The sequence below is a fragment of the Bos javanicus genome, chromosome 7 (genome assembly GCF_032452875.1).
Source record: "Bos javanicus breed banteng chromosome 7, ARS-OSU_banteng_1.0, whole genome shotgun sequence".
Classification (NCBI taxonomy): Eukaryota; Metazoa; Chordata; class Mammalia; order Artiodactyla; family Bovidae; genus Bos; species Bos javanicus.
This window is the reverse complement of record NC_083874.1, coordinates 49616208-49639410: the sequence shown is the minus strand read 5'-3', so window position 1 is coordinate 49639410 and position 23203 is coordinate 49616208. Positions and strand designations below refer to the sequence as shown.

General features: G+C 37.8%; 1 protein-coding gene across 5 annotated transcripts in view; it reads right to left on the bottom strand.

The window, feature by feature from the left end:
* CTNNA1 (catenin alpha 1) overlaps window positions 1–23203 on the bottom strand; it is a 343160-nt gene that overhangs the window by 145744 nt on the left and 174213 nt on the right. For all 5 annotated transcript variants that reach the window (XM_061424652.1, XM_061424653.1, XM_061424649.1 and 2 more), the window contains 2 exons: window positions 8257–8363; window positions 6965–7160 (listed from right to left, as the gene is read on the bottom strand). In XM_061424652.1, coding sequence (XP_061280636.1) covers window positions 6965–7160; window positions 8257–8361 — 301 coding nt within the window. In that variant the 5' untranslated portion in view covers window positions 8362–8363. The remainder of the gene's footprint in view (window positions 1–6964; window positions 7161–8256; window positions 8364–23203) is intronic.

Below are 23203 nucleotides of genomic sequence, written 5' to 3'. Positions count from 1 at the left end.
CATTTATACAATATTCTTGAAATGACAGAATTAGAGATGGAGACAGATTAGATGCCAAGGGTGAGGGATGATGGGGAATGTAAGCAACATGGGTATAACTATAACAGGTATCAAGAGGGAGAGCTTTGTGGTGATGGAATAGTTGTATATATTGTTTGCAGAGGTGGTTGTACAAATCTTCACAAGTTAAAACCAGAGAATTGCTCTGCCAATGTCAATTTCCTGCTGCTGATATAGTACTATAGTTCCATAAAATGTAACCACTGAGGGAAACTGGGTAAATGGTATACTGGACTACTCTATACTATATTTGCAACTCCCTGTTAATCAAAATTAAAAGTTAAAAAAAAAAATCGGTTACTTAACTTTTTATTAGTGTAAATAAACACTGAAGCAAACAATGTAACAGAATTTTTCATTTGACAGAAGACTGCACAGCAAAATCTGAGTGGCTCTAAGTTGATGAGAGTATGTTAATGTTAGGTAATTCACCTGGAGTTTTTAGTAGCACACACTGCCTCAATATATACCCTAAGTGATTAATGTCTGAGGAAGATATTTTAATTTTTCACATACCAGGTCCCTCAGCTTTATCTATAAAGAGCAGCCATCTATACAGGCCAAGCTGGCAGTAAACCTGCATGCATGTGTGCGTGCGCTTAGTTGCTAAGTCGTGTCCAACTCTTGGCAACCGCATGACCGCATGACAACTGGCCAATTCTCCCTTTCCATGATCTGTCGCAGCAGTCCCTTCCTTAACAGCACATCTCACCTCCCCCGACCCCAATGGTTTCCTGACTGTTAGTCCAGCCTCCAGGCTCTCCCCCAACCCCTTTAAGGCTTCCTGTACACACCTGAGAAACTAATCTTCCCTAAACACCACTTCTTTTCATAGTCCATGTTATCCAGATGGTAGAACTTCTTAAAACAGGAACAAAGTTAAGGAGACATATTTCAGTTTAATTTAAGAAGATAAAGGCGTTAAAAATAAACACAAAGCCATGTTGGAAAAAGCTGCTTCCAGAGGTGCAAGTCCTGTGTCACTAGATATATTTAAATGTATGGGAACCTGAACCTGGGAGACCTATTCCAGCCACAGAACTCTCTAACTTGGTATCATTTCCCTGATAGTTCTCCCTTCTTCACTTGGCATTCCAAGCCACCCTCTAAAACCTAGCTCCAAGCTCTTTTGTATCCAACCTCTCCTCCCAGCACTCCTCTCCAGTCAGAGCCTTCACGGTTCCCTGTGCACATCTTGCTTTGTCTGCTGCTTTTCTTACCTGAATGACTTTTTCTCCCTCCCTTCTTTTACCTTTCAAGATCCAGTACACCTTCAGGAAGCTTTTCTAATCCCATGCGTACATTCTTATTCCATTCCATTCTTTGCATGCTACTCATGCTATTAATTTTTTATGTCCATATGTCCTGATTATAAGCTCCAAGACAAAAAAACAGTAAAAACAGCCTCCTGTCTGCTAGAAGACAGTCTCTCTCTCCTTTTTTAATATTATTTTGGCCACTCTGCACTACATGCTCAATCCTAGTTTCTTGACCAGGAATCAAACCCAGGCCCCCTACAGTGGAAGCACAGAGTCCTAACCAATGACCCTCCAGGGAATTCCCCAAAATAGTCTCTCTTCACAAGAGACCGCACATAGTCACCCAGCCCTTTCCCCACTCTGGCCTAACACAAGCTTCTCCCCAGGAAATCCACTGTTGTGAACCTGCAGCTCACCAATCATCTACCCCTTTGCTGAGAAGAGTATCTTTAGAAGCGGTGTGAGAATATGAGAATACACAAAGGTGCACCTGAGACTCTTGGGACCGTCTCCCTCATTCACCCAGAAATGCCCATGAGCTGTAAGGAAGAAGTTACTGATGCAGCGGCAAGTCTCTGTTCTTGGCCTTTGAGATCTACTGTAAATTGTAACTAATGGATTAAACAACACTGTTCTAGTAGAAACCATTCCTCATCACTTAACTTCCTATTTATTATCATCATCACTGGTCCTCCTTTTTAAAAGTCTCCCCCCTTTTCAAACAAGTGTCAATTAGGCTTTCCCATCTCTGCCTCTTGGATGTCCCCTAACCAGTTAAGAGCCCTCTTTTTCTCATCAGAGCCCTATTCAAGTATCCATGAAATACTTTTAGATACTCTTAGCAACACACAGGTATTGTTAAAGTATGTATGTATAAGGAAAGGCTGCTAATGGGTATGAGATTTATTTTGGGAGTGGTGAAAATGTTCTGGAATTAAATAATGGTAAACCTGTACAACTTGGTGAATATACTAAAAACCACTGAAATATATACATTTTAAAATGGTGAATTTTGTGTTAAGTGAATTATCTCTTTTTTTTTTTTTAAAGGTAAGATTCTCCACCAGTATCCCAGTACTTACATTTGGCACTGGGGCGAAAATATCTTAATTTTTAAGAAAACACCTTTTCTCACATACTTCTTGGAGAACATAGTCAATTACCTTCCTCAAACATTTAAGTGCCTATCATAGACAGGCACCATGATAGCTGCCACAGAAAACAATTGCCAGACCATCATAGAACCTATGCTGCTAGAGCCTAAGAGGGGAAGGTAACTAGCTCTTTAACTATCACTGTGCCAAGAGCTAGGAAGAAAAAGTATAAAGGTAAGAATGACCTAATCAGAGTGGGAAATGTGAGGGTGGGCAGGGTCCCCAAAAAACATTATCTCTAAGAGACACATGTAAGCTTCAGCCCATATCAGGTAGTTAACAACTAATTTGGGCTGACAAGCAGTACAACAAAACCCCTGTTTCACAGGGGTTTGCAGGCCATTCAATTAATAACTGGCTCCCATCCACCACAGGAGACTCACCTGGTCTTGAGGTAAAGCAACCCTGCATTTATGTATGTGTATGTTTTACCCACTGACAGTGTTATGATAAGGTTTTAGTGTCCTCACAAATGTTTGTGTTTATTATTCATGTAATCAGGGGCAAATACAAAAAGAAAATTAAGTTATGCTGAAAAACTGCATACATTCAAGTCTCTGATTATTAATGATTGCACAGAAGAGCACAGACAGGGCTTATACAAGCTCAAAAGATATAGAAGGTTCAATTTTTGGCTCAAAAGCATTATAAATAAGAACATAAATCAACTATTTATTCGAAGACAGTAAGCTCACATCTTTAACCCTAGATTAGAGGTCAGCTAACTATGGCCTGTGGGTCAAATCTAGCCAATCCACCATTTTCATAAATAAGTTTTACTGGAATATAGCCATGCCCGTTTGTTTTTACACTGAATAGCTGCTTTCCCAACACAACTGCTGAACTCAATAGTGTTAAGAAAAACCTTATCGCCAATACGGTCTAAAATCCTTACTACTTGGCCAACTTGTACTGGATGACAGTAGCCCACACTGATTCAGAACAAAAACATCTTTTTATACATCCTTCAGCAATTAAAGGATGTTCCAGTGGATAAGCAACAGACTTGAAATGCAAAGAACTCTACTTCATTAGTCAATCCACCATGGAGTTCTTGATAAATTGTAATTACATTTTATATACCAGTAAAATTCAGAGCAGTTAGGTCCGAGTTTTCCATAAGTGCTCAGGATTGCTGAAAGCAGGCCTGGGAAAGGTTTTTGTATTAATTATATATTCCTGCCCAATAAATTACCCCCAAGTAAGTATCTTAAACATTTATTATCTCCCCAAGTTTTCTGTGGGTCAGGAATTCAGGGTTGGTTGGGGCTGCCATCATCTGAAACTTAACTGTAGTTGGATGATCTTCTAAGGTGGCCTGGTTACATGCTTGGTAAACTGGTACAAGAGACATCAGCTCCTCTCCACAAGACCTCCTGAGTGTCCTCATAACCTAGCCAGCTTCCCCTGGAGTCAATAATCCATGAGAAAGAGATAGGAAAACACAACATTCTCCTTACGACTTTGCTTTGAAAGTAGATAGTGTAACTTCCACACCACATTCTATTTCTTTACAGAACTAAGTAAGAGTCTCTAAGTACAACACATATTCAAGAAAGTCAAAGTTAGGCCTCATTTTTAAAGGAAAAGGTGTTAAAAGAATCTTCATATATTAACATCACTTCAGGGTTTCAAATGATGAGTAAACAGCTTCAACAACATAACCTACAAGGTTTGGTTGACTCAAGAATCTGTGCTTAACCATTATCATACCATGTATTTTGTTCTATTTGTCATAGGAGAGAGACGGTATCACTATTTGTTAACATTCACCAAAGAAAAAAGTAAGCCAACAGAAGAAAGGCAAAGCACTCCAGTTTTTCACATCTGACACAGTAACAGTGATGGGAGGCAGTTATACATTTGCTTTAGTTTTAGTTCTGTTTTGTTTTCCTGCAAGGAGAAGGAAAATTATGGAGACTAGATCATGAACAGATCAAAAATAATTGCAAAGTTGTACCGGAACAGATAGCATTTATGATTCAGTGCCACATAAAAAATTTTCTCAGATACAAACAATAATAACAGAAACTGAAATTTAGATGTGCATTCACAATTGGGAGGGGTGGGGCTGTGCTTGGGAGGTGGGAGGGTGTATTATATCACAATTGCTACAGATGTGTATCAGAGTAACTTCTGGAACAAGGAACATATATAGTAGGGGGAAAAAGTTATTTGTTACAATTCAACGTATTTTGAAAATAAATGTCTCTGTAGACCCATAAGCACTTGACCAAATTCACCTGTTAATACTGTGAGTTTCATTAGGGGAAGCAAGAAGACCAAGGAAGCAAAACTTTCTCACAGAGGGCAGAGAAATAACAGTCATCCTGATTTCCTCAACAAAAAAGCTCAAAAATGGTCCTGAATCAGACAATTAAATCACTTTAAATTCAATCAAAATTCACTCTGCCAGGTTGAACAGTATCCCTCCAAAATTTAGATCCTCCCAGAATCTGTGAATGTGGCTTTATTTAGATACAGGGTCCTTGTAGATATAACCAAATTAAGATGAGGTCATCCTGGACTAGAGTGGACCCCAATTCAATGACTAACATCCTCTTAAGAGGGAACTTGGCAACACAGATACATGGAGAGTACCATGTGACAAAAAAAGCCAGATATTGGAGGGACCTGTCTACCTGTCAAGGAACACCAAGGACTGCCAGCAAAAAGCAGAAGCTAGGAAAGAACATGGAACAGTCTTCAACTAAGGCCCCAAGAATGAATCCTGCTGACACCTTGATTTCAGATATCTAGCCTCCAGAATGCCAAAAAAATAAATTTCTGTTGTTCTAAGTTACCAAATTAGTAGTCATTTACTATGGCAGCCAGAGAAAACTAACACATCCACTCAGCTAGGATTATGCAACTTAAGTAATCTCACCATTTTCAGTATTAGAAATATGTATTCACAAACTCAGAACAATAGGAGACAGCATCTCCATTTAATGCCTTGCCCTTTTTGGGTACTGTCACAGGGATGAATCTGACTTAAGAGTCCAATGGACTATGTATGCTGCTGTCAGCCAGAAGGCCACTGAGGCTCTCCCAAAGACCAGTAGAGCACATGCACAGAGCATGGGAGTCAGTTCACCTTAGCTGATAGCCAACAGCCCTAAAAAAAAAACAAAACCAAACCTATGTTTTTGTTGAAGTCCTCCTGCTAGACCAGAAGTTTAACAAAAAATTACAGGTCAAGAAGTTATTCTTTCAGATTTAAAGTCCTCTTATCTAGATAAGCAAAAAGGACCTACTATAAAGCACAAGGAGCTCCGTTCAATATTCTGTAATAACCTAAATGGAAAAAGAATTAAAAAAAGATACATGTATAACTGAATCACTTTGCTGTACACATGAAACTAACATTGTTAATCAACTACACTCCAATATAAAATAAATTTTTTAAGTAAATAAAGTCTTCTTATCATGATTATTGCATCATAGTGATGGCACTCTTTCTAACAGTAACCACTGGTAAACTGTGGGTTACCATTTCACTTCTTATTACTTCTGAGTTTCCCAAAACATGTTTCCTAAAAAAAAAAAAAAACATGTTTCCTTTAAACTCTCATTTAAATTATTTTAAACTCAAGCCAGTGCAAATATGCATGGCTGATTTAACCTATCAGTCTGACAGAAAGAGACACTGTCTAGATTATTTTCAGAATTGCTAAACACTTTTCTATTTTATCACCCCTGTATCTTTAGCACAAATTAACACATATTACCCAGGATAAAAGATAAACTTCTGCCCCATATCAGTTCAGTTCAGTTGCTCAGTCGTGTCTGACTCTTTGCGACCCCATGAATCGCAGCACGCCAGGCCTCCCTGTCCATCACCAACTCCCGGAGTTCACCCAGACTCACGTCCATCGAATCAGTGATGCCATCCAGCCATCTCCTCCTCTGGCATCCCCTTCTCATCCTGCCCCAATCCCTCCCAGCATCAGGGTCTTTTCCAATGAGTCAACTCTTCGCATGAGGTGGCCAAAGTACTGGAGTTTCAGCTTCAGCGTCATTCCTTCCAAAGAAATCCCAGGGCTGATCTCCTTCAGAATGGACTGGTTGGATCTCCTTGCAGTCCAAGGGACTCTCAGGAGTCTTCTCCAACACCACAGTTCAAAAGCATCAATTCTTTGGCGCTCAGCCTTCTTCACAGTCCAACTCTCACATCCATACATGACCACAGGAAAAACCATAGCCTGCCCCATATATTTCCCATCAAATTGTGTTACAACATTCCTACAACTATTACTTAGAACATTGGAGAGAACTGGATTCAGATTCTCCAAAAAAGATGTTCGTTAATCACTCCTGATTAAAGCTTAAGCCAGTACAACTTAATACATTTCCAATAAGTGAATATTTGTAGTTACCTGAGCAACTGGCAATATATAAGAATGAAAATATTGACCACAAAGTCACCTTCAAGGATTATTTTTCTAGAAAAGCCTGGCTCTCCCCATACAAAAAGTGGTATTGACCTACCTTGTTTTCGAACATCTTCTACAGCAGCCACAAGCTCCTCCTTGAGAAACTGACTCTCCTTTGCAATTTTATCCCCCTTCTCCAAGAAATTCTCAGTTGCTTGTTCAACAGATGCAGCCAAAACATGGGCCTTCTTAGAACGACCTCTCTTCTTATTAGAGGGCCCCTTGCTATTGGTGTTTACCAAGGTTGTAACCTAAAAGTTTCAATTTTGAAAATTAAACTGTAGCCAACTAAAATTAAAAGAAAAAAAAAAACAAAAAAACACACTAAGAGTAACATCTTTACAGATAGCAAGAATAAATTACTCATAGTAAAATGAAACATCACATTTATGAGTCTAGTAAGTATTAACAAGTAAGATAAATTCTCTCCATATTTTAAAATATTCAGCAATGATACGCCATATTTAGTTTCCAAAATAATTTAGCTATCTCAATATGTAAGTTAAGATTTATAATTAATATTTTAATTTCTCAAACATGATCATTAGGTTTTTAAGCTTCATTTTACAGATTAAAAACTAACAATAAACAAATTACATGTCTCTATTATGTCATCAAGAAGTTCAGAAAGGGGTTAACAATGAATTCTGGAGCCCAAGAAAATAATTTACTTATAATTTTAAAATATTTATTTTATATTTATATTTAAAATATTTATTTTCTTGAGCTCCAAAATCACTGCAGATGGTGACTGCAACCATGCCACTACCTCTCATTTTTGTGCTCGAGTACAATGTCTGTCTCCCTCACACTCACACACAGACACATACACGTGCCAAAATGCTACATGTGCACAGCAAGTTGCTAACACTTTAATGAAATGGCATCACACTGTGATATTTGTATTTGTAACAGAACATACCAAACCTACGCTCTCAAATTAAATGACCTTCTAACTGATCCTGGACAACAAAAGTTGTATTAAGCAGGGTGAACAGACTTAATAGTCAAGGTTCCATATCCTATCTTTCTTAGAAATACTTTTAAGTATTAAGTGGTGTGCACTGCATACCACTAGCCCCTATTACTGCCAATCAAGACTGAAGAAAATGGCATCAAATATATTTCTAAAAGGCTAAATGAATCCACACATAAATATTTAATTATTAATCCACACATAATTAATTATTAATAAAAAATTAGAAGCCAAACTGTCTCATTACTATCAGCCTAAACTCAACCACTCAAATTAAGGCTTTGAACTAAACAACTTTGCCCTGTGTTTATTACCCAGGCCTACTATTATGGAACCATATAACAACTATGTATTTGTTTGCAGATTCTTACCTGGGTAACAAGAGGCTCTAACAGTCTTTCAACTGCCAGAGTCCTGATCTCTAGACTTTTGGGGTCCCATTTGAAGTTTATGTTGCCTGTGTGGACAGCAGTCATTTCTGAAAGAGAAACAGCCAGTCAGGCAAATATCAAACACACATATGAAACATAAAAAATTTTCTCCTACTCAAGGACTTTTTTACACCAAGAAAGTTACAATCACCACAAGATGAAAGAAATTCTTACCAGCCTGCACATGAGGGCCCAGTAACTCTTACAACCTCTTACACATAAGATTTTGAGTTTACAAACATTATGGGTACTACAAGAAGGCATTCCCAAATCATGAGCTTTTCCCCTTGGGCTTCTCTGGCACCAAGGCACTTCTACCTCCAGTTTTTTCATACTAACCTAGAATCAGGATGAAAAGCTCGAGGAAAAGAAGGCTAATACAGAAGATGCTGATTTGTCTTATTCCGCAATGGTTATAATACACTATTATCTAAAAAGTAAACCTCACTTCATTTTCTGATGGACTCTTAGAGAATATCTTATCTTACTGTATTAAAACCTAACACTTCAATCTACTGTCTTCTGCACCTACAGCTATCATCACTCACAGCCTGAAGAAATTTCAGGTCACACCTAGTCAAGTATCACTGTATCACTGTCAAGGTAAACTTCCATTAGACAGAGGCTTTAAGACTAAGGGAAAAGACTTCAGCCACAATACCAAGCAGTTGGTGTTTGCTTCTAAAAGCAGTGCCTCAAAGATTAAACAGAAAAACAGGTGAGGTATGTAGATGAGGTAAACACTAAACAACCTGTTCATAGAAATACAAATCTTAAAAGGGTGCGTTCTTATGAATTTTTACCTCTTGATTTTCACTCTAAAGGAAAAATGAAGGTCCATGGACAAACCTGGGTACAATGATGTTTACAAAAGCACTATATATGGTCATTAAAATCTGGAAACTACCTATATTTCAAAAAATATACCACTAAATAAATAAATCACAGAACCAATCACAAAATGGGATACTGTGCTGCTCTTAAAAAACTACAGTAACAAAATTTAGGAAGAAATAATAGTATTCTCACTGCCCAGGTCTTTATTTCTATTAAGTACTAATTCCTTTTAAAAAATTTTTTTAAAAAAGGTATATTCCAGGTCTGATATATCCTATCGTGCAGAAAGCAAGGAAAGACACAATGACTAACAAGAGCATATTAAAAAGATATAAGAACCAAGGGCTCCACTGGCTAAATTCAAAAGTTGAATATCAAAAAGATGACTATAACTGCCTATTAGCTATCCTATCACCATGCATGGTCAGTCGCTTCAATTATGTCCAACTCTTTGCAACCCTATGGACCATAGGCCACCAAGCTCCTCTGTCCATGGGATTCTCCAGGTAAGAATACTGGAGTGGGCCGCCATGCCTTCCCCCAGGGGATCTTCCTGACCCAACCCATGTTCTCTTGCACTGCAGGTGGATTTTTTACCTCTGAGCCACAGGGGAAGCTCTAAGGATCCTCAAAAGGAAAGAAAGGGGTGAGAAGAAAATTTCTGTACCATAAATGTACAACAGAATTAAAAAATGACCATTTTGTAAACCCCAATGTAATAACTGATTCAAACTAGGACTATCAATGGATATTAACACCATTAGGTGATGGACTACTGGGGAACAGACTATTTGTAAGGTGCCAAAGAATCACCTGACAGGTTTTACTTCTATAATTACAAAGGGGGCAAGACATATCTTTACAACACTGAGATCTAATGGCCATCTCCTTAAGTAACAAAATTTAGCATTGCTAACAATGCAACTCTGATATTACATGCCTCACATGCCATGCCTTGGCATGTGAAGTGCCCTATATGAAGTGCCCTATATTCCCTAAAAAGTATTCTTAATGAAAAAAAAAAAAAAAGTTCCAGATGTTTTTCAAGAGCCCCAGTATTATATAAACTGAGCAAAGTTAATTGTCCAAGAGAAAAATGAAAATTAAATATTTAACCTGAGTCTAATGAAGCCTCTGCATAGGGATTCTAAGCCTTTTTCAATGCATGGATCCCTTAAGCAGTCTAGTGAGTCTTATAGACTAATGTTGTCTGGTAGAAATATAATACAAGCCACCTATGCAATTTAAATTTTTCTAGCAGCCACATTAAAAAGTAGAAAGAAACTAATGAATTAATTTCATAATATTTATTTAACACAGTATATCCAGAATATTATCATTTCATTATGTAACTGATTTTTTAAAATTACTGATTACATAAGATAGTTTAAAAGTACTAAGTGTTGGAAATCTAGGATGTGTTTTACACTTAAGGCATATTTACATTCAGACAAGTCACCTTTCCAGAGCTCAGTAGCCACATGTGGATAGTGGCTTCAGTACTGCACGGTGCAGCTACAGACTCTTCCTCAGAATTTTTTTTTAAATGCATGAAATACAATTCAAAAGATTACAAAGGAAACATATATATTGAGATTAAGCTATCAAAAGCCATATATATGCTCTTTATTAACATACTAAATAAGATGTCAAGAATTCTGATAACTACTTCAAAGTAATAATGAACACACACTTTTTCAACATAGATTACAATTACTTCATGTATGAAAAGCCCTGAGATTCCTCCTGTTGGGACGAAGTTATAGCTTCAACTGAAGTTGGAGTTTGTTTTCTATTGTTAATAATAAATTCCTATTAATAATAACAAAGACAAAACTTTTCCAATCCATATTCAGTGCAGGTTAAAAAACCCTAACCTGAACTGAATTTCACAGAAGTATATAAGGGATACAGATGCATGTTAAATACCACCAGGGAACAGACAATTGGAATATAAGGCATTCTTACAAGACAATGTGGCCTTAACTCTTCAAAAAGTCAATATCGGGGTGTGGGACATAATTTAGACTAAAAGACTCAGGAGACAAAAGAATCTAATGCAACACACATATCTCATTTGGATCCTGGTTTGAAACAAAAAGCTATTAAGAAGACATTTGTAGGAAAACTGGTAAATTTTTATAATATTATATTCATTGGAGGAGGAAATGGCAACCAGCTCCAGTATTCTTGCCTGGAGAACCCCAAGGACAGTATGAAATGCATGCCTGGGGTCGCAAAGAGTTGGACACGACTTGGCGACTGAACAACAAAAAATTAAATTATATTATGGAATTAATGCTCAGTTTCATAGCTGGCTTCCCTGGTGGCTCAGGGGTTAAAGCGTCTGCCTGCAATGCAGGAGACCTGGGTTCGATCCCTGGGTTGGGAAGATCCCCTGGAGAAGGAAATGGCAACCCACTCCAGTATTCTTGCCTGGAGAATCCCGTGGACAGAGAAGCCTGGTGGGCTACAGTCCACGGGGTGGCAAAGAGTCAGACACACTGAGCAACTTTAACTTTCACTTTCTTTCTTTTTTTCTTAGGTATGATAATGAACTGCAACTATATAGAAAAAGGACTATTTTTAGGAGATGTGTACTGAAATCTTTAGAAATCAAATGTCAGGATGACTGCAACTTTCAAATTCAGCAAAAGTAAACATACACAGAGAGACCACAAATTACTTAAAAATATTCATAACTATTAAATCTAGATGGAGATCATGTGAAGTGGCTGGGTACACCTGAAATTTCTCATCTTAAAAATAAAGAAAATGTTGTAGAGGTTTATGAGAAAATGTTCAAAATACATACTACTGAAGACAGAAAGTAGATTTCAAAAACAATATGAAGAATAACTGCAGTGGGATATATAAGCCAAAATATTAACAACGATGTTACATCTTAAGATTGGGGGATTAGGAGTGGTGTTAACTTTCTTTTTTCACAATTGTATTCTCTGATTTTATAAAATTACAGCTATTTAGAAAGTTGCTTTTGTAATAAAAGAAGTAGAATCTTTATTTTACAAGGTGCAAGGAGGACAATATAATCAGAAGGCATGCTTGATCATCACTCAACCACTTTGAACTTGTTTCCTCATTTATAAAACAAGGCTATCATTTACTTAAAAAAAAAGATTATCACTATCTTTAGAGGGCTTGTGTGAAAATTAAACAGACTATGATCCACTGAATTAAATGAATCCATGATAACACCAACAAAGAAGGAAAAGTTCTTCCATAATAGGAAATCAGCTAACATATAGAGAAGGAGTAACACATATAGAAAAATCACCATTTAAGAAACCTCACAATATATTCAAGAATTAGCAAAGAATGCTAAAGCAAACAGGTGAAAAGTTTACTGAGTATTAACCCAGTGCTCTGTGCCAACCTAGAGGAGTGGGATTGGGGAGGAGGGGGGGTAGTTCAAGAGCAAAGGGATATATGTATATTTATGACTGATTCACATTGTTGTTGTACAGCAGAAACCAATACAACATCGTAAAGCAATTACCTTCCAATTAAAAATAAATTTAAATAAAAAGGAAACTGAGTATTTACATAGTCTCATAGTAACTCCCAAGAGATTACCAACAGATCACCAAGGGGGAAATAAAGTATTTAACTCTGCAGAGCAGAAACCTGGCAAACACCACCTTAGCCAAGTGACAAAAATATCCGTAATAATGGGAAAAATGGACATCATGTACTTCCTAATACAATGCAATAAGAAGGATACACCATTGCCTTCTGTGGTATTTCGAAGTGACATAACCCCCAATCCTGTCAAAAGGAAACATCAGACAAACTCAAAGTAATGGATATTCTATAAAGTAACTAGCTACAGTCTTCAAAAATGTCAAGGTAGGAAAAACAAAGAGGCTGAGAAATACTTCCAAATTAAAAGAGGCTAAAAAAAGACATGAAAACTAAATGCAGTCATTCTGGACTGAAAATTGCACTAGGAATAAGAAACAATTGAGACAACTGATATAATTTGATCAGGGATTCTGAAATAGATAATAGTAATATATCAATGTTAAATTTTGAAAATTCCCATCATCGTATTGTAGCTATGTCCTTATTACACATAATGGGAATGATATCTACAACTTAACTCTCATATGGTTTAGAAAAAAAAATAATTTCTTAAATATATACATATACTCAAAGAAGAATGAAAAAATGCGAGGCAGAAGAGAGATAATGAACAGAGGGAAACTGAATGGAAGAATGTGGGATAGAGAGAAGGAAGGGATGGAGAGAGGGAGCGGTAGCAGGAGAGAGGGAGGGGAAGCAGGGGCGGGGGGCGGGGGGGCAAGGAAGGAGAGAGACGTCCTGAAATGGCTAATGTAGTTGAGAACTGATTTTTTTTTAATTTTTATTTCATTTTAATGTTAAATAGCCACTAATGACTATCTCATCAGACAGCACAGTTCTAGACCCTCTACAGAATAACAACAGACATCTACATCTCATATTTGAATAATGACCAGGACAAAGTAGAACTGCACGTGTCTGTGACTAGTCCACTCCTAACAACTTTAATATAAAAACATCGGTCTGTATCCTCTTCCCTAAATGAATGCTTGAGGCACAAATAGATAAGACTGCTTTAGATATTGCTGAAAATATTACTGCAAGCATCATCTAACATTTCACAAAGACTTATGTAAGCATCAAAAATTCTAGAACCTAGGCTTCCCTGTTGGCTGGGTGATAAAGAATCCACTTGCCAATGCAGGAGACATGGGATCAATCCCTGGTTCAGGAAGATCCCACATGCCACAGAGCAACTAAGCCCCTTGGCACCATCACTACTGAGCCAGCACTCTAGAACCCATGAGCCACAACTACAGAGCCCACATGCCACAATTACTGAAGCCCAAAAACTCTATAGAGCCTGTGCTCTGCAGTAAGACAAGCTGCCACAATGAAAAGCCCATGCAAGACAACTGGAGAGTAGTGCCGCCCCCCACCCCCCAACACCGCTCAGCAGAACTAGAGAAAAGCCCATGCAGCAATGAATACCCAGCACAGCCAAATAAATGAATAAAATTAAACAAATTCTAAAGTCACTGAAAATAGGATGCCAAAAGGAATGTAGATTTGCTTAATCTGGTAACAAAGAATGCCAGTTTCCACAGAATTTGTCTCACCTCAAGTGGGCAAATTTGCTCTCTCTACACTTACACTGTGTAAAGCCTATATTCTGGTTTTTAAAGGTTATTTGTCCACTAAACTGATCAATCCAAGTCAGTAAACCTTAGGAGATGGGACTAGTCTATATCGCTACAGAGCTGACAACTGTAGCTCAAGCAAATGTCATGAAATGTCAAAGATAAGACATTTCAGAAGGAATGATTTTCCCCATGTAACCCACATTTCTGTATCCTAGCATTCCAACCACTGTATCAACACAAAACAGAAAATATTTCAAAGGTTGTAGAGGGAATGAGCCCAAAGACAACTTAAGTGAAGCTACTTGCAAGTAGACGTGTAGTCACATTTTCACATTTGGATTTTAATTATTAAACAAGTACGACACACAACAATTCACTTTCCCAAAGAAATATGCTCATTTTTTCTTGAAATAAAAAGCCTTCATGAAAGGAGCCCAGAGAAAAACATTAGGTCAATCCCTGCCTGGGGAAAAGCACCGAGCCTGAGGACTTGATCACTTTTGAGAACCCGCAAATCAAAATCCAAACACCGTACACATGCATTCTTATTGCTTGAGAATTCACAGCTCAAGCCCAGTGAGCAAAACTGAAGACCAGGATGAGAATCCTTAGCTAAAAGACAGGGTTCAGGCCACAGAAAAGCTGCCAAGGAAAAGGAAAGCTATTCACAGATACCTCAAAGAGGGAACAAGCTGCCCAAAGTGAGCCTGGGCAAACTGGACCAGTCCAGTCATGGGGTAAAAAAGGCTTCAGACACTTGGAGAAAAACTAGAATTGCCTTAGAGAAAGATCAAGAGTCCCCTGATTATTGTACACATGTTGGAAAAAAGGATCAAAACATTCTCAAAAAATGTCTTTTCGTCCTTTGTTTCCCTAATTTTGATACTCTGGGGTATAAAATAATTTCACTTTCCTGTTAACTGGAAAAAAAGGCAGAGTGTAAACACAATAACAAAATTCAAACAACCCTGATCTCTCTGGGTCTGGGAACTGGTAAATGGGAAAAGCCTGTGCCCAGCTTCCCATGAGCCGCAGCAGTCTTTATTACACACATCTAAGGTTGGCAGATCATTCAATTTTTTAAGAGATCCGAACATGCAGATTTTTATGTTAAATCTTCCAAATTTAATGTTAGAAACTTGTTCCAAAAAACGTTACCACCATATGGGATAATCATGTCTTAGTACTGTTTGCCCTTTCGGTCACCACTTTGCAGTCACTAAAGATTTCCCCATGAAGTCCTTTCTGATTATACATTCCAGAACTCCACATCCTCTTAAGTAATGTCTCTGAGGAGGTCTTCAGCCTCCCCCATAAGATACACTAGATTCAGGCTCCCACTAAAGATGTTAAGGCAAAGGACTCACTCACTCACTCACTCACTCACTTCCATTGAGAAACTTGAAATATACTGACACTTGAAAACTGAGAACACATTCAGTGTGTTTTCAAGTCTTAACAACCATGAAGGAAGCAGACTGCTTTGTGATGCATCTTTAATCAAAGGTCCTGCCATGAGTGACACCAAACGTTATTAAACCATATTACAAAATCAAGTTATGCTTTTGTGACTACAACCCTAAAAGGATTTCAAAAAGTAGAGGTAGAACATTTAAAATCTAATGAAAACACATTCTCTGGAAAGAACATGGCTCCTGGAACCAGCTTCATCATTTATTTTTTCTCTGACATCAGGCAAGTTACCTCAGCTTTCTGAATCCTCAGTTTTCTCATCTACAAAATGGAAGGGGTTGAATTCTAAGCTCCAAGTCTTTTCAGTTCTGAAATTCTAATATTCCCTTCACTGAAATGATCTCTCAATAGCCTCTGAATTGTTTCATTAAATATAATTTAATTTTCCCAGGTTTAGACTGTGGTAATCCTAGCTGTATTGTAAGTTTAAAGATGACAACTATGCTTATGCTTCTTTACAAGCCTTAAGTTGCTGGCAAGGTGCTTTAAGCAAAGATGCTTTATGCAGAGCAGACACAGTATTAGCTGAATTATATTTATGCAATATGATTTTAAAATATTTACAAGCCTATCACGACAAAGCTCCTACCTCAATCCTAGTCATATTTTCTGCTTCTCTACAATTAATGACATCATTTAAAGTAGCTAAACAAATAACTTTTAAACTCTAGGCAATTTCTAGTTTTCCAATTAACTTACAGAGTACTCCTTCACAACATCTATTACAAAACCTACTAGAGCTAGCCAACCTTAATGAATTACAGCAACCTGAGGTTTTTCCAGGAGGGGATCATGCTTGGTGAAACTAAATAAAACGTTAAACTGTAGTTATTCAGTCTTCAATATCTTATAAATAGCAATCCTAGCTATAAAGCAAAAGTTCACTATAAATTCAGAAAGGGGCAGAGACAGTGGGCAGTTGACTAGCAATCTTCATGAGACAAAGAGAGATGGAGAAGCAGAAAGTAAAAGCACAGCTCCTCCAGAACCAAGGAGGCTGATTGTTGGCAAATGGCCTCATTCATGCAAAGAGCTACATACCTTCTCCAAAGACATTAAATGTTCATTTACAATGGAATGGCCACATCATTCTTAAAATGTGTCTGCTCCAAAGCTTTAGGCTATCCCTACTTAGCTACTCAATGCCAACTTTTTTTTTTTCATATAAACAGCAAGGTTAAGTTAATGCAATGGTTGGATGGTTCATTTAAATGCAAATCAAGAAATTTAGAAATTAAAAGTACCCACAGTAATGCTAACTGTCACAGTGCACAAGATACAGGATCGTGGATTAATCAGTGCAGTCCTAGGGATGCTAGGCTACATCTGTATTAAACAGAATTAACAAAGCCGTTGGGATCTTAACCTTCAAATCTCCAGGGTATTGTAAAAAAAAAAAAAAAAGAAGAAGAAAAAAACAAAACAAAACAAAACCTTATGATTAAGACTGACTGACACCTGTTTATTTGACTAAATCCATCCCCAAGCCTGGGTTTCTTCCCCAGTGGTCCTATGATGATCTTGGATCAGAAAGATCCCCTGGAGTAGGAAATGGTAACCCACTCCAGTATTCTCGCCTGGAGAATCCCATGGACTGAGGAGCCTGGCAGGCTACAGCCCATGGAGTCGCAAAGAGTTGGACATGACTGAGTAAACATGGGTGCACCCACAGGTCCCCAAGCCCATCACTTTCTCCTAAAATGTAAACTAGTTGGGAATAGGGGGAAGAGGGACAAGGAGGGGTAAGAAAATAAGATGTATAAAACCACAGGTTCATGTAAACAAAAAGAAAACTTGTTCCCTTCTCCCCACTCCAAAAAAAATGCAGTCTCTTTCTAATTACAAGTACAGGATCATCACCCGCCCATTCCAAAAAAAATACTTAGCCTTGGTCAAACCTGGGAGCCAAAACATAATGAGTAAAAAGTTTGCATCTACAGCAGAGTACTGGATTACATAAACCATCATCTTATGTGATCCACTCACATACAAATACATTTTATACCATTTATATGGCACACAATACAAATTGTCACTCAGATATACAGACCTAGAAGAAAAAGGACATGGCTAGGTCTTTGTTTTATTTCAATGTTGTAATATTATGATGATTTTATTACTGCTAAAGGTTATAATTATTTTTAATCATAATAAAACATACCATCACTCTCATTTTCTTATCTTCTCTAGAGTATTGAAGGTAATAGGGTAACACAGGAAACACAATGATTACCAAAAGCACTAAGCAAAGGACAAAAGGTAAACCTAAAAAAACAATGGTTGGTCCACTAGTCACTTAATCAAATATTTTACTGCCTTCTCTGCACAGACACTATTCAAGACAAAAAAAAAAGTCTTCATGAAACTACACTGTAGTAACAGCATAAGTAAGTAAACAAAACAATATCTGTGCTAGAAAGAAAATTAAGCAGGGTAATGGTAATGAAATGAGGTAGGATCCTTCCAGGACCTTTCTATCTGGATAACACTTGAGCTGAAAGTCAATAAAGAGCCAATCAAGTGAATTATTTGGGGGAGGAGCATTGAACACAGAGGTAACAGAGATAAGGCAGAATCTCCCAGGACTTAGAGAAAGAAGTGATCAGTGTGCCTGGAGCATAGAGAAGAAGTAAGAGATCAAATGAATAGAACAACAGAAACAAGCTCCAGAGCTGCTGGAATAACTGCACTGTGGGCCGGATAGCTATGTCCATTTACTCAGCTTCCATTCCACATGGTTGAGACCATTAACAATGCAAGTGTTTAAGAGAAAACTGCACCAAGCCCTCACAACAGATAACTGATTATGGATGCACAGGAAGTCCCTTTTTCCATAAGAGACTGGATGGTCTGAAAAACAAAGATGAAGCCAGCATCTGGACTGGAAGCTCAAGAAAACAGAGACAAAAGGGAAAAGAGGGTTTTGTTTCACAACAATGGGACTAAAAGGCAGAGAAACTTCTCACCCAGCTGAGAAGCTACACAGGAATAAGAAGACTGTACTTTTCTTAGAGAGCCAGGAGACAAGATGCCCAAACTTGACTAGAGGAAGTACTGAGTGAGAAAGAACTGAGGAAAAAAAAAAGAAATGTCTCTAAAACTTGTAGCATATACCTTTGATGATTTGGTTACCATTCATTTGTCAATGACTGACCAATTACACATTCTGAGGATCCTGCTAGGTGTCAGGGACACAAAGACTAATCAGAAACCACTACCAGATCATCATAGCAATCACAGCAATCAATTAGTAAGTATAAAAGGAAAAATGTGCCTTTACAATGGAGCTATCTGGCAGATGCCACTTAATCACAAGTGTTTAAACTTATTAGCCTCACCACAGGTGGAACAACCTGACAATCATTTCAATGCTGAGAAAGGTACATCATCACATATGTACTGTTCTTGCCACAAGTGGAAACAATGAGACAAATCCAAACTGTAGACATTCTCTACAATTGGCCTAAACTCTCCAAAAGTGTCAGTCATAGAAAAAATAAAAAGACTGACAAAACCAAAGGAATACAACAACTAAATTCAGTACAGGATCTTTTATTGATTCTTGCATTAAAAAAAACACACTATGAAGGACATCACTGGGACAACTGGTGGGATTTAACATGAATATGGATTGTACAGGAGATCAGGACTTCTAGGAATCTTGTTAAAGGCAAATTCTGCATCCGTAGGTCTAGGGTGATATTTAAGAGTCCGCATTTCTCACAAGTTCCCAGGGCCGGCAGACATTGGCTCTGGACTACTCTTTAAAAGTGATCATGTTACTATATCAAAGTAAAATTTCTTATATATTATAGCTAGTTAAGTAAGGCAATGTCCTTACTCTTAGAGGAGTTACATGCTAAAAAACATAAGGGTGAAATACTTGGTATCTGCAGTTTATTTTCAAATGCCTCAGATAAAAAACTTATATACAGTAATGGAGGAAATCTGAAAAATGTTAGCAATTGATGAAACTAGATGAGCTGAAGAATCAAGTACTCATTGTATTACTTTTGACTTTTCTGTACATTTGAAGAATTTCAAAAAAAGAAAGTTGAGGGAAATGCTCAGTCTAGAAAGAAAAACAGTTTATAATACAACAGAAAGTATAAAGTCATAAAGCAATCCACTGGTGCAAGAGGAGCACCCGGGAGGGAATCCCCAATGGGGAGAGTCATCACTGAGGATCCGCTGTCCTAGGAGGGAGGGCAGTTGTTTCAGGTTGTGCAAAGGGACCAAAGGCCTTTGGCATCTTCCAAGAACCACAGGTGTGAAGGAAAAATATTAGTGAAATGTCAGAAGATAAGGCTGAAAGATAAGCAAAGCAATTAAGAAGGCATCAGAGATTATCTTAACTTAAAAATACAATTTTATTCTTACTATTTATATTACTTGAGAAATCCTGAAAAGCACCCCCCACCAAAGAAACACAAAGATAAAAGGCAAACCGCACCCCCCCCTACAATAACCATATTAAAAACCAAAAGCCAGTACCATCCTGGCCAGCAGCACTTCCCCCGTCTAAAGGCCTTCACACCCACACTGGAGAGTTCAATTCCTCAAAACCCACAAGGCCAGAGCCAAGCATTTTCCTCCTCATCTACTCTCCCTCTGGTTCTCCTCATCTCCACTGACCAAAGCTCTACCTAACTAGGCCCGTTTCTTCCTCTTCCTTCCCCTCCTTGCACCTTACTTTACTTACCCTCCCTGTTTTAAGGAATGTTCTCATTTCCAATCATTCTCCAGATAGCCCCAGACAGTTATCATCACCATGGAATCAACTTCCTCTGAAAAAAACACAAGATTGCTTCCCCAGCCAAAGACAGTATAAAGCTGAAACTCCAACAAACCAACCTTACTCACATTGGTCTGTCAACCTCATCACCTGCCTGCACTCCAAACTCTTCTCCAGGGAGTGCATGTCTCCAGATCTTTGTGTAACCCGGATCCTCTGCTCAGGGCAGACCTTCAAATTCTTCCATCTTCCTTCAAGGCTCACACAGATGTCCTCCGCTTCTAAGAGCTGTTCCCTCTTTTCTGGTTCCCCTATCATTTTACAAGCATCTCTATTACAGCACTTGCTGCATAGCATGATAGCAGTGTGTCCGTCTCCCATAAAGCTGACAGCTCCTTTGAGCACAGGGACCATGCCTTTTGTGAGCACGGTAACTTTCATCTAACAATTCTATAAATGATTAACTGAATTGGCTTAACTGTTTTAAGATTTCACCTAGTAACACTGACACATGTAGAAAGAATTAAGAACTCCCTCTCTCCTGTAATACTTTAGCAAAACAGGTACAGATATTACCAAAGTAAATGTCATTAGTTTGTAAACTTCTTGAGTTTAGCAATGGTGACTTACACACTTTTTTTTTCTTTTGGGCACACCACACAGCCTGTAGGATCATTTCCCCTAAGAAGGATGAAACCTGTGTCCCCTGCAAGGAAGTACCACTTGCACATTCTTAACATCTTCCCTAGCACCTGCTTTTAAAGTCAGGCTTAATAAATGCACTGTATTTAACTGAACCCTTCCTTGAAGCTGAGATACAGCAAATATAGCCTTAGACTTTTAACTCAATAAAGATACCTCAAAAATACCACCTTTTCCACTGGTCTTAGTGACTCCAAATAAGTTTAAATTTCTCTCAAGGGTTGCCATACTCCATTTCCTTGAATTTTTTCCTTTCCTCCCAAGGGATCAAGCTCACATTTCACTTTCCCACTTCTGTGCAAAATGACAGGTTTCTAAAGATACACTTCAAAGTCAGTCCAGAGCTTTTCTGAGAACATGATGACCCCAGGTCCAAGGAAGCAAGAAAATGGTAACAGATGATTTTAAGAAAACTTTGCCAATTTAGAGATCCCCAGGAACAGAAAATCCCCATGAACACTGACTCATCAATAATAGTAACTTACCCTCACAGCTCTGCCTTACTCAGTGCACTATCATTTTTCATAAACCATGATTAACAGTCTAGATTAATATTGAAATATTTAACATAATGAAATATTCAACATACCATGAGGGACTAGTTAACAATGCATCTTTGCTGGGAAACAAAGTATGTATCGGTGCTGCACAGGGCAAATGGACCATTAGCAAAGGCTCCTATCCTTCATGTAACTTGAAATGGGCCACTGTGAATGCGTTTTCTGAGTTAGGACCACACTTTCAGTTTCAAGAACAGCCTGCACTTTATCCTGGCTAATAAACCAGTACAAGATTATGTAATCTGGTAATTAACCAGGCTTCCAACTTACTCCTCAATTTATAATGTCTAATACTAACAAAATAAACCATAGCAACAGAACATTTTCAAAATATAATTGATGTTCCACTTGTTTATGACAGTATTTAACAATGAAATCTCAGAGCAAGAGAAAGAAAGTAATCCACAGCTCAATATAATGAAGTAGAAGAGCCAAAATGAAGTAATCCAGAAAAGAACTACTCTTTAAATTAGCAATTAAGGAATAACATCAGTTACTTAACACTAAGATTAAACTGGATTAAATTATTTCATCACAAAAATTTAACACAAAAGAGAACCAAAAGAGAAAAAAATATAACAGAAATGTTACATTTTTTTCTTCAGTAAAGCTCTTGAAGTCTTTTTTCAAAAACTCTTACAGATGAAAATAACTTCCACAATATAATTCCCCCTCTTCTTTTACTACAATGGGAACACTGAATAGACAAGAAATTTTAAAATCTAATCACACTACTCATACAATACTTGTTCCAAACGATCAAATCTTTGCTACAAATATTCAGAAAAACACTCAAAGTTGCCTTTCTAACTGTATTTGCCTTAAATGCACTGCTCCAAACTTGTAGCCAGTGAAAAAGCACAAATTAAATCCCAATCAAAAGGGGGCTTGATAGATGACAGTCCACCAACAAGTAAACAGAAATGCATGCTCATTTCAAGCTCCATTAGAAATGGGGTAGGGGGTATGCTTACACATGGAGAAAGTTTGTTATTAGAAAGAAAAGAAAAAAAAAAAACTAAAGGGGAAAATGAACATTTGGAAGTTCCAACAGAGAAAGGGCAATGTTGAAGTTTTATTTTGAAGCAGTTATTTCTGCACACTCTGAACTTTCAATAATGGACAAATTTAGTACAGTGCTCTTGCAAGTGAGCAAAAACAGCATGAAACAGGGTAAATCAGGCCAGATTGTTCACCTCACCACCCTGTTCAGCCCATTCAGCCCAGGCCCACAACATGGGGGCTGAGTCAATCACCACAGTGCATAAGAAACAAACAACATTCTCACCGTCTCAAAGCAAGCATACTGGCACCTGGACAAATTTCAGTAACTGATGCTTTGTAAGACTCTCTACAATGCCTGGTGTATTTAACTTCTTTTCTTAAGAGAA